Source organism: Ornithorhynchus anatinus, chromosome 12, assembly GCF_004115215.2.
Source record: "Ornithorhynchus anatinus isolate Pmale09 chromosome 12, mOrnAna1.pri.v4, whole genome shotgun sequence".
In the NCBI taxonomy this organism is placed as follows: domain Eukaryota; kingdom Metazoa; phylum Chordata; class Mammalia; order Monotremata; family Ornithorhynchidae; genus Ornithorhynchus; species Ornithorhynchus anatinus.
Genome location: NC_041739.1, coordinates 23,499,350 through 23,512,428, shown reverse-complemented (window position 1 = coordinate 23,512,428; position 13,079 = coordinate 23,499,350). Strand labels below are relative to the sequence as shown.

General features: G+C 40.4%; 1 protein-coding gene across 1 annotated transcript in view; it reads left to right on the top strand.

Annotated features, from left to right (window-relative positions):
• ARHGAP10 (Rho GTPase activating protein 10) overlaps positions 1–13,079 on the top strand; it is a 233,620-nt gene that overhangs the window by 182,724 nt on the left and 37,817 nt on the right. Inside the window, exon 19 of the mRNA XM_029077118.2 lies at positions 7,688–7,838. Within this exon, the coding sequence (XP_028932951.1) occupies positions 7,688–7,838 (151 nt within the window). The remainder of the gene's footprint in view (positions 1–7,687; positions 7,839–13,079) is intronic.

The window sequence follows — 13,079 nt, the reverse complement described above, 5'->3', positions numbered from 1 at the left end:
TGTGAGCTTGGGCAAGCCACGTAACTTCTCTGTGCCTCAGTTACCTCATCTGTAAAATGGGAATTAAAACTGTGAGCCCCCTGTAGGACAACCTGATTACCTTGCATCTACCCCAGGGCTTAGAACAGTGCTCGGCACATAGTAAGCACTTAACAAATAGCATCATTATTATTTAAAGAATTTTGTCAACCCTGACGTTTTTGTGGGTCGTAGCATTCTTATCTAATCAAAATTTACACAAATGTACCTATATGAATATACTTTTTAATTCAGAGATGAAAATTGCATTTAGTGAAGCTTTTTATTCCACCATTGTATTCTTTTAAAAGATATTTAAAATTTGAAGTTATTTTCCCCTGTTTTTTCCTTTAACTAAAGCCCATTGAAAGAAACAGTTTGTTGTGTCAAATCCTAGAGAGATTCAGGTTTGGGTCTGTATTATCTGAGTAACAGGAAACTAGTAGTTGAGCTCTGATTAATGAGAACTGGTTCCTATGTTTTAACTTTCCTAAGTTAGAAGGTAATTAACACATCTGTAATCTTTCCATCATTATGAAGGTATGTTAACAATTGTGTAAATATCAGTCTTTTACCTTCTTCTTCCACTCTACGGTCTGTCTTTACTTCTCCCTGGATACCTTTCGGACTGATAAAAAGATTGCATTGCGTGGAATATTTTGGCACAACCATTTAATTGAATTGTAATATCCAGGACTTGCAATAAGAGTGTTAGACTTTTGTTTGTGCTAACTCTCCTGGGGAAAAAATTTTAATAAGTTCTTATTCAACCGACATTCCATTTTGGCGATTCTTTGTTTTTATTGGGTTGTCTGTTTTGAGATTCTTTTGTATTTCACTCTTTGGGTTCAGCAGATGGTTTTCAACAAATGTAATAAAACAATGTTTAAATAGACCTGGGCAGTGGTTAAAAGTGATAATATCACCTCAAATTTATCCTTTTTAAATTTTTTCCAAAGCCATTTCATATCTCACCCTCACAGTATCCCCGGGGAGTAATGAGAGATTATTGTCCCCCTTTTAGAGCTCACTCAGTCAGTGGCTTTTGAGTGCTTATTGGGTGCAGAATACTGTATGTACTAAGTGCTTGGGGCAGTACAATTCAAAAGGACCGTACAGTCTAGAGGGAGATACAGACATTCAAATAAATTACAGGGAGAAGTGCTGTGGGCATAGTAAGGTTCAGTGCTTTAGAACAGTGCTTGGCTCATAGTAAGCAGTTAACAAATATCTTAATTATTAATCATTATTATTAAATAACTTGTCTGTGGTCACATGGATCAGTGGCACAACCAGCTCAGAATTAGGTTTTCGCAACTCTGAGTCCTTTGCTCTTATCTCTACACCCCACCATTATAAACTTGTCTAGGATGTGGAAAGAAGAATCCGTCTCATATTGGACCGATGGGCCATTTTTACATGCATAGATCAAGTCTCACTTTAGTATCACCTTTAAACCCCGTGAAGAAGAATCTGCAAAATTAGTGTACCATGTTTAGAGAAAGTTAATAAAAGTGGTCATTTAATGTCGAGGGTATATACTAGGGATATACTAGCTTTAAAGATGGGTAGATATAGTAATATGTGGAGAGAGGTATGTCTGTATGTACGTAACCTTTCTAGAACTTGAACACATGGGTCATTTTGATATGCAAATTGTGGCTACCCACTGTGAAAAAATAGTGAGTTTCAATTTTGAATCCAGAATTAGATAGAGAGATGGTAAAGTCATCTACAAAGGGGTTGGCCTTTTTCTTCTCTTCTAGAGGAGAAAAAAGGTGCTAAAAGCAAAACAAGCCATTCTGAAGGGGTAAGCCAAAAAAAAAAAATCCCAAGAATGTAGAACTGACCCCAAAACTCAAGTTCTGTGGCAGAGAAAAATAGAACTAAAGTATCAGCAAATAGTAAAAATTGCTTAAGTTACCTTCGTCAAGACTACAGCGTGTATTTATTTGAGGTGTGTATATAGTATACTTGTGCTAGAAGAAGATGCCACGGACATGTTTTTCACCAGCGGTCGGCTGAAAAGACAGTCCAATATCCACAGTCCCAACCTCATTCTGAACCTACAGCAGCTCTTTATTGTGCTGCCATCCCTGTTGTGGGCAATGTCTGATGTTGCCTCCTTGTCTCACAGTCCATACCAAAATTCTGCTCAGAAAGAGTCCCTTTGTTTTGTGATTGTGGTGCACAGTAGTGATCTGTCTAGGACCATTCTCAATTTTCAGCTGATTTGCTGCATTATATATACAGGCATATATAAATAAAGCACTTACTAGTGCCAATCAAGGTAGTAAGTGCCGGAGTAGATAGAAGATAATTGAGTTGGACATAGTTCCTCTCCGTTTTATAAATGAGATAACTGCGGCACAGAGAAATGAAGTGACTTACCCAAGGTCACGCAGCAGACAAGTGGCAGAGACTGAGATTAGAACCCAGATCCTCTGACTCTCAGGCCCATGCTCTTTCCACTAGACCGCGCTGCTTTTCTATTTTCGATGAGTACTTATGAGATGCATCACTTGGGAGAGTGCAGTAATAAGAAATATGCAGTCCAAATGCCCTCTTTCCTTTCTCTTCCTTTTCCCTTCGTTTTCTCCTTTTTTCTTCTTTTTCTCTCCTCTTCCCCTTATTGCTAGATATGATTTTATATACAAGGAAATAGTGTTCATCAGTGATATTCATTGCGTGCTTGCTCTGTGCAGAGCACTGTACTAGGACTTAGGAGAGTATAATACAACAGAATTGGCAGATACGTTCCCAGTTCACAGAGAGCTTACAGTCTAGAGGGGGAGACTGTCATTAATATAAATAAATCCATAATTTATAATATACAATTTAAAAATTTGCTACGTAGTATTCACTACCTACGTGATCACACTTTTCTTTGAGTGAGGGAAAAGTGATTACAATTGGCACACTCCTGAAGCAAATGGCCACTGGCTGAATTATCACTTTAAAATACTGTCACTGCAATCCCTTGGCACTGATTCTCAGTTCCAAAGTCTTCGTGACTGGACTGAGGCTTGTCCATCATTTTTGTTGGGAGATTCCACCATTGCTATTCTTTCAAAAGATCCGCAGTTTCAACTGTCTCCTCTCCAGGAGAATGGGGTTGGAAGAGACTTAATTTACAGGATTATCGCTCTCTATAAGTGATATTTGGTTTATCGTTCTTTCAAGTTTAGGGTTTGAGCAGTCTAAGTGTTTTATTTGCTTTGCTAAAACCCTAGCCAAATTTTTGTTAATGATTTTGCCCCTAGAGGAGCTGTCTAATATTTGATAAAATGAAGTGCCTAAGTGCAGTAGGAGGAGGAACTTAATTTTGACTTTAATAAATTGAGTGCTAGAGCAATCCTCAAAAATTGCCTCATGTGAATTCAAGGTTCTCTTTTCCTCATACCTCTTCCACCACGCTCTCCCCCCCACCCCCGCCCCACTGACTTCTCAGAGGTACTTCAGGAACTCATTCAACCTAGTCACAATGTCAGGCATTGAGGCTGGAAGGCCACTAGGGTACCATTAGGGTGCTGCAGAGGTAATTTACAAAATGGTGCCTTGCTGAGAATGTTTAGTGTCCCTCCATCTGCCAGATTCATTTCCCAGAGAGTGATTTTTCTGGGAGGATCTGGCAGATTGTGTTCACGAATTCTCTTGTGAGATGACTGGGAAGGCCAACGTGATTTCAAACTGGCTTCTGTCACTTTTTACTAGATCTCATTTGGGTGCCAGCATTTGGAATTGGCTGAAAAGAACTTAGGGTTTGTTATGGGAGATGGGAGAGTTGGTAGTGTCAAGAAACTTTCAGAAGTTTTGCAATTAGTTAGAACTAGAAGAGTGCAGGCATTGTATCTTTGGGTGGTTTTTTTTTTTTCCAACCCCAGTTGTTTTGGTTTGAGCTGTGGAAGTTTTCGACAGAGCACTCTGATTTATGTCACAGTGGTTTCACTACGTTTTAGTTAGAAATTTGATATGGTTTTAGGAGGGAGCATTGAGGCTACAAAACTCACTTGTTTGGGTGTAGCACGCCATGGTGTTGGAAGAAGCATTTTGCTGATGTGAGCGGTATTGGGCATGGTGAGCATTACCACAGTAGTTTCCTTTATCGGGTTGCAAGAATGCAACACCCATGTTGTAGGAGGTATGGATGAATGTCATGAAGAAAATTATCAGTCAACTAATCGTATTTATTAAGAACTTATTCTGTGCAGAGCACTGTACTAAGCACTTGGGAGTGTTCAATACAACAGCTGGTAGACACGTTCCCTGCCCCCAATAAGCTTGCAATCTATAGCCTGATGTGGATAGAGATTGTCTCTTTTTATTGCTGAATTGTACTTTCCAAGCGCTTAGTACAGCGCTCTGCACACAGTAAGTGCTCAGTAAATAGACTGAATAAAGAGGGAGGCAGGCATTAATATAAATGAATTATGGATATGTATATAACTTCTGTGGGAGAGGTTAAAAAAAGGAGAGAATCCAAGTGCAAGGGCGATGCAGAAGTGAGTTGGAGAAGAGGAAATGAGGACTCGGCCAGGGAAGGCCTTTTGGAAAAGATGTGCCTTCAATGAGGCTCTGAGGGTGGGGAGAGTAATTTTCTGTCAGATATGAAGAGGGAAGAAGTTCCAGGCCAGGGGCAGGATGTGGGCAAGGGGCTGGCGGCAAGATTTATGAGATTGAAGTAAAATGGGTAGGTTGGTGCTAGAAGAGTGTAGTGTGCAGGTTGGGTTGTAGTAGGAGAGGAGCAAGGTGAGGTAGGAAGGGGCAAGGGGGCTGAGCGCTTCAAAGCCTATGGTAGGGAGCTTCTGTTTGATGCGGGGTAGATGGGCAACCACTGGAGGTTCTTGAGGAGTGGGGAAACAATGACTGAATGTTTTTGGAGAAAAGTGATGTAGGCAGCAATCTGAGCTCAGGACCCTTGGGCCAGTTCGGTTTCGGCCCAGCCCGAGAAAACGGCTGACCTACGATCAGTTCCGTTCCAGAGACCGGGAAGTTCTGAGACTAGGTCTGTTACAGGAGCCCTAAGGTTTACCAGGTAAATCCAGATCAATCGATCAATCATATAAATTGAAGGCTTACTATGTGCAGAACATTATACTAAGCATTTGGGAGAATACAACATGTTCCCCGCCCACAAAGAGCTTACAGTCTTAGGGATCAGGACAGACATTGTCAAGAAGTGTGGCATAGTGATAAGAGCATGGGCTTGGGAGTCAAGAGGACCTGGGTTCTAATCTTGACTTTGCCAGTTGCTTGTTTTGTGACCTTGAGCAAGTCACTTCTCTTTGCTTCAGTTCTCCTGTTCACCTTCCTACTTTGACTGTGAGCCCATGTGAAACAGGGACTGTGTCTGATTTATATAACTTGAATCTACTCCAGGTTTTAGAACAGTGTTTAACACATAGTAAATGCTTAACAATACCATTAAAAAATACTCACCAGTCCCTCCCCCCAACACACACACGCACACACTTCCATCGTGCTTTATATTATAAGTCTTAAAAGTGATTAAGCCTTCATGGATTTTGGGGTACCTCACTGGTCTGGACTCAGTCATGATGATGATGATGGCATTTGTTAAGTGCTTACTATGTGCCAAGCACTGTTCTAAGCAATGGGGTAGATACAAGGTAATCAGGTTGTCCCACATGGGGCTCACAGTCTTAATCCCCATTTTACAGATGAGGTAACTGAGGCACAGAGAAGTTAAGTGACTTGCGCAAGATCACACATCTGATCAGTGGTGTGATTAGAACCCACGACCTCTGATTCTCAAGTCCGTGCTCTTTCCACTAAACCACGCTGCATCATCCATCAGCTGGGTTGGAAAAAGAACTAGACTACTTTCAGTGGAGGAACCTTGGGAAAACCTAGCCTGGTAGTCTTGATATCAAATCCCAGTGGGAGAGAAGGTAGAAAAGGCCTCTGCCTTTATCCAATACCCATTCTTTTAGTATTGTTTCCCACTAATTTTATTTTGGGTGATAGCTCTGTGAATGATTTAATTTCTTATTGCAGTAATGGGATCGGGTCATATTGCCATATTTGAAGAGGACAAATATAAATTCCCAAAGAGGTGTTTTTTTTTCCCCAAAACCATGGAATGATGCTGTCAGCCAGACTCTCTTCCACAACATCCTGTTTTCACTTCCTTCTTGTCTTCCCCTTCTGCTTTCCTGCACAACACCTTTCTTAATTATTTCTTTCCATCCATTCCCATGATCAAAGATAGATTAGTTGGAAAGAATAAATACAGCTGTAGACGAGTTTTAGGAGAAAGGATTTTTAAAACAGATAAATAAAACACTGATTAGTCGGGAGCTATATTCTAACACAAAATCCTTGGATTAAGGGGTTAGCGAAGGAGCAAGAGATTAATTTTTCATAAGTGAATAATTTTCCACAGCGGTTTAAACTCCTCTTGTGGCATTTGCACATAAGGGGGCAGTATGGTACTATAGACCACTAAATTGCACATAAATAATATTTAAAAATCATTAGCGTATCTGGCATTATTTGAAATGACTTTGGGCTTTTCATAATAAAACTTTCAGAGTGACATCCCTATTATGTACTGTTGCATATAGAGTGTATGAATGTTGCTTTCTGACTACATAGGTTGGTTCTTCCTCCCTGTTTGAATGCGTCACTGTAACTTTGTGATAGGAACAAGTCTCCTTAGGCTTTTATTGTGTTGATATCATTTATGAAATGCTTGAGGATACTTGGCTTCTTTTATAACATCTGAGGAATGGCAAACTCTCTGAATTATATTACCTGTTGTGCTGTTTGTACTCGATTACATGACGTTCTTCATTGAATACCGAAGGAGTTTCAAGGCTGTTCGCTGTAAGGTTTCATATGACAGAAAGCAACAGAATTCTGATTCCTCAAGCCAAGGATGTTCCATTTTCATCCCCTTTGTGTACCATCCATCTCAATATCACAGACTTTTTTTCACCACAACGATAAAGCTCACTAATAAGCAACAATTTTAATTAGTTTTGTGATGTCCAGAAAATGACATCTGAGAATGCATTAGGTGCTAATCTCCTAGGGGCTTTAAAAGAGAAATTTATTCTTGTTGTTCTTACCTTTAATGAGCAAGTTGTTAAAGCCTGTGAAGTTCATTTGCTGGTTAATTTATAAAACTTTATTTGTGTATCCAAAAGGTGATTGGCAAGTGCACACGTCAGTTGAACAAGTCTGTGTGATTTGGAATGTTTCTGTTTGCATGTTTGAAAATTGAAAGGGAAGTTCTGGCATAAATATCATCTTCAATAGAATGGAGACTATTCATTTTTGGTTGCTTACAAACCAATACACAAACCTAGCATATTTCATTTTTGTGGGTATTATTTTGCTGGCAAGATTAACTAGCCATTGGGATTAGATCTTGGGATAGTGGAGAGTTAATGAATGCATAGATAATGCTTTTGCTTGCTATTTAATTTCAAATGGAATTTTTTTTCAGCACTCTTGTCCAAAAAAATAAAAAAAATGTTAAGACCCACAGCAGGCTTCCCAAATGCGAGGGAATGGATTTTGCTTCTCTTGCCTTCCTTGAATGAACTCCAAAACAAAAGTTATTTGATAATGGTTTATAGTTGCATTACACAGGTTGCCGATCATGCTAAATTATTAATGTCCATTGTGTTCTTGACTGCAGATTTTCCGAACCCTGCCTGATGCCACGCTCTCTGAGCCAACCTCTATGTCAATATCTCCTCCAAATGCACCACCGAGGCAATCAAAGAGGCAAGGACAGCGAAATAAGAGACCCGTGGCTGTATACAATCTTTGTCTTGAGCTGGAGGATGGTAAGATGTTAATTATGTTCCCGAAACTTGGCAGCCAAACAACGGTGCCGAATATCAGGATTGTAGTTTTCCATCTTGTGTTTTGATTTCTTTTCAGGGAGAGAGATATAGGAGTAGGTCACAAATCAGGTGAGAAACAGAAGTCTTAAATTCAGGACTTTTGATTCCTGTGGTTGGTGTTTGAAAAGACAATTGGATTTTCTTTTCTGGGGAGAGATGTGTGACCTGGGAAATTACACATGCCTGACAAAATTGGAGAGGGACTAAAATTCATGCTGAAACCACCTAGATCAGAGGATAAGGTGCCATTCACCGCTCTGGAGAATATTGCTACCATATATGCACTCTGCGTCTGTTGGGGTTGATGTTGCCTTGGCCTTCTTGAATGGAAGGATTCCAAGGGAGAGCCCTTGTCCTGGTGCATGTATCAGTGGTGCTGGTGGTAGGATGGCCAAGGTAAGAGATGTGATCCCACGTGACTGTTCTCCTTCCAAAGTGTTTTTGTGGAGACCGCTTTTGCTCTCTCATTCTTAGCAATCCCACCAATGTCTTTTTAAAATGGAAAGTAATACCTCGTTTTTCTAAGCAGCCCACTTTCTTCCCCACTCTGGATTTTCATTTATTTATTAACTCGTTACATAAAAAGCCCTGAAAATAAATCTCTGACTTCATTTTGCTGTGGAAGAGAAAGATGCTTGTAGGAGTAGGCAGTGGAGGGAGGATTAAATCCTATAGTCTTGTTCAGAATTTAGTAAGTGGCCGATTAATCAACCGCCTTCAGTTGGCACTTGACAGTGAAGATCCAAAGATGCCCCGTGACTACAACAAAGTAACTTACAAATTACTCCAACACAGCCGACCTAGACAGCTTGGCTCTATGAAATGTCTGCAAAAGAACTCAGCCCGTCTGCTGTACTTCCCAGTTCACTAGGGAGATGAAACGTTGCTGTTTTAGTCAAAGATTTCCTTAAAACAAAGCTAAAGTGTTCTATAAATTAATGTCATCTTATAGGCAACTCTCAGCAAACCAGGATAATGGGGATCGGGGACATCATAAGTAATGATAATTTATATGTAATCCCCTAATTTTACTGGTCATTATTTCAGCCTCTACTGGTAAAAATGCAGCAAATTTTCACCAGAATTACTAATTAAGGATCAAAATTGACTAGACCAGGTTACGTCTTAAACTGATTTACCAGCCTTGGAATCATTTAAGGAAACAAACAAAAAAACCCTCTTGTAATAAAAAAAAAAGATAAAAAGGTACTTTCAGGATCAAATTGGATTAGATGCGTGTTGGGGAGTTGAAGATGCCCGCCTGATTTAGATGCATGTTTGGTGCTGAAGGTATCCAATAACCAATTGTTGCTCCAGCAATATGACAGCAAAAATGTCTCACGGTGGCTATGCCATAATTATCAGTGGTATTTATTGAGCACTTACTATGTGCAGACCACTGTACTAAGCCCTTGGGAGGGTACAGTACAACAGAGTTATCAGACATGGTCCCTGCCTGCAACAAGCTTACAGTCTAGAGGAAGAGATAGACATTAATATAATACATAACTTGTAATATATAACTTAAAGATATGTTCGTAAATCCGGTGGGGTTGGATGTGGGGCAAAATTGTTAAATTCACAGGTCACAGATCCTAGGACATGAACAATGCAGAAGAGAAAGGGAAGTGGGGAAAAGAGGGTTAAGTTGGGGAAGGCCTCTTGGAGGAGATGTGATCTTAATAATGCTTTGAAAGTAGGCATAGTGGTGATCTAATGTATATGAAGGGAGACAGTTCCAGGCTAGGGGGAGGATGTGGAAAAGTCGTGGAATAGTTCAAGAGCATCCATCAAATTGATATGGTAACATGATAAGAATGTGGGCAGGAGGCCACTGTCCATGAGAATACACTCCTTGAATCATCATTTACCTGGTAGGGACACCCTAGGAGTATCTTATTTTTCAGGTAATAGCCATAAAACCTTTGATTTTAAAGGAATAATTATGGTAATTCACTGCTTACTATGTGTCAAGCGGTGGTGTAGATAACATGATAAACACAACGGAGGAAAGGCTGTAATGTCATCTCACTCCATTCTTTTCTAAGTGATTTACCTTGTGTATTTTTGTAAACTCCTTGTGGGCAGGGATCACCTGTATCACTTATATATTGTAGTCTCTCCAGTGCTTAGTACAGTGCCCCTCTCACAGTTTGTGCCCAGTAAATACCAATGATACTGTTTTGCAAATTACCTTTTTTTAATGAACCTTTGATAAACAGCTCTGTAAGATGACTCCATATGGTTTCCTCTTTTGGATGAGTGAAGAAATCAAGGCACAGAGCACATAGTAATAATAATAAAATTTGTGGTATTTTTGCATTTACAATATGCCAAGCCCTGGGGTAGATACAATTCAATCAAATCAGACCCAGTATCGATCCCACATGGAGCTTATGGTCTAAGGTGGAAGGAATAAGGGTGTTGAATCCCTATTTTGCAGATGAAGAAATTGAAGCATGGATAAGTTAAATGTCTTGCCCAAGGCCACGTATCCAGACAAATGGTATAGTCAGGATTCAAAATCAGGTGTCCTGAATCCTAGGCCTGTGGTCTTTCCATGAAGCTATGCTACTTCTTAATATAAAAGCCAGTGCTAGAGTTAAAAGGGCAGTAGTTACCGAATTTATTAAGCACCTACTGTGTGCAAAGGACTGTACCAAATGCTGGGGCAGTCCACCCAGATGGGAATTAATAACTGCCCCTGGTCCTCATGGAGCCACAGTCTAAGAATAAAAGTGGGGAAAGGGGACTGATGGCGAACACAGAAGGAAAGATGAAACAATAAAAGCACTCAACGTAAAAGACAAGGACAAAAACAGAAATTAAAAATAAAAAAAGCAATAGCATGATAGGGCTAGAGGAACAGAGCGTGGACTCCTGAGAGCTCAGAGTCTGACGGTCACGGCCCCAGTCGCCGCCTCCCTGCCTTCCTAACATTCTCCATTTTGTGAAGGCCCCGGGCTGTGACTGCTTCTGTCCTTCTTACCACGGCAGAAGAAGATTTGTTTTTGATCCATTGCTAAAGTCACAAGGCTGAAAAAACTGGACAGACTTTAAAATGAAGCAGAAAAAACACGTGGCGGCAGAATGTTTTGAAAAAAACACTGTTCTTTTCCCCCAGGGTTTTCACTGTCCGAAGCTATAATTTGAGCGATCCCAATAGTGACCGTTGTTCCCAAGGGAAAAGATGACTTTTATAGATTCTGTAACCGATTTTCATACAATAGTATTTCACAGTGCTGGGCAGAGTGGCAGAGGCTGTATGATGAAAACAGATTGGGAAATAAAACTATTGTCTGTGGGGAGAAGGCAAAGTAGTTAACAGTGCTTTGAAATAAGGTGGGGCATTGAGGAAAACATTGCAAAAAAGCTATTTGACACTATAGACTGTGATGGTCTCTCAGCAGGCCCGAATACATAAAAACAGTTGCTTCATGAAAGTGCATAAGAATCCATTCTTGCCAACTGGGCCTTGCATATGTGTTTCAGAGGCTTAATTATGCGGTCACCTCAGCAGTCCAAAAGGTCTCAAACAATTAGCTCTCCCGGATTGTTTTATGGTTTTGTTTGCCTTGTTTTTCTCATCGGGCAGGAAAGAAGGGTGGTAAGGACCCGCTCCAGGTGTTGCTGGTTTCTTGGATCTTTAACCCATGTGTTATAACTTCCTTTGAGAAATGGTGTCTATTGTGTGTTGCCATTCCATGGGAAATCACTCACAAAGTTATTCCCTCCCTCTGCCTTTATTTAGTGGCCTGTGTGAGGATGGGAGCATTGGCCAAACCTTAGATCAGCAAAATCCGGGACAAATTACATCCAGTCACAAACACATATATTAGGTTGGGGGCTTGTTGGGGTTCGATGAAAAGGATTGGATGGCTGTTTAATCCCCCGAGTCTTGCGATTCTCCGTCAAAGATTTAGTGTATAAGAAGTTTAGTTTGTCGCCAGATGATCCTGTTGGAGAAAATGGGCTACTGTCAACAAGTGTGAAACTCCTAGAGACGGAGCAGTACCAAGCACTGGAAAATATTTTGAGCATGTTTAATGAAGGAGTGTCAAGCAGATCAGGAAGTCATTAGGAAAGAGGAAACAAGCCTTTAACCATCAGCTGCTCCAGAGAGATAACCGGCTATAAGATCCTCTCTGTGGATTGAAAACACAGAGTCTGAGCCAGTTTTGAATATGAAAACATTTTTTCTGTTGGTCATTATTTTTCCCCACAGCATGCAGAACTTATAACAACAAGAAATAGGGTAACTGAAGTGAATATTGGTAGACCAGTTATGCTAAAGAAGTCTCTCATAACTCAAGTATTTTGATAAAGGTTAACTCTAACAGGTTTTTATAGCATATTAATTTTCTTGGCTTATTATATATAGGTGTCTTACAAGTATTGCAAAATATTCAAAAATGATATTTGCTGCCTTAAAGAATTTGCTGGTTCAGATAGGACTGAAAGAGGAAATAAGACTGAATTCAGGTCTAAGTTTAAATTTGTTATTGTTGAATTTTCAGCTGCTAAGATTTCAGCAATATCCCCACCTTTCCATATTTTGCAAATGAATCAAGTTTATTTTGAAGCAGAAGCAGGGTGGTATAGTGGAAAGAGCACAGTTCTGGGACTCAGAGGGCCTGGGTTCTAATCCGGATCTGCCACATGTCTGCTTTGTGACCTTGGGCAGGTTACTTAACTTCTCTGCCCTTCAGTTCACATCTGGAAAATGGGGATTAAATCCTACGCCCTCTTACTCTGGGATAAGGGACTATGTCCAACCTCATTAACTTGAATCTATCTTCATGCTTTGAACAGTGCTGGGCACATAGTAAGTGCTTAACAAGTGTTATTATTATCATTATTGTTATTGATAGTATCTAGCAGCTAGTTGGCAGTACCCAGCTTAAGCTGGAGAAGCAGCGTGGCTCAGTGGAAAGAGCATGGGCTTTGGAGCCAGGGCTCATGGGTTCGAATCCCAGCTCTGCCACTTGTCGGCTGTGTGACTGTGGGCAAGTCACTTAACTTCTCTGTCTAATCTGTAAAATGGGGATTAAGACTGTGAGCCCCACGTGGGACAACCTAATTCCCCTATGTCTACCCCAGCGCTTAGAACAGTGCTCGGCACATAGTAAGCGCTTAACAAATACCAACATTAACATTAACATTAACCGGCACAGTTTGTCG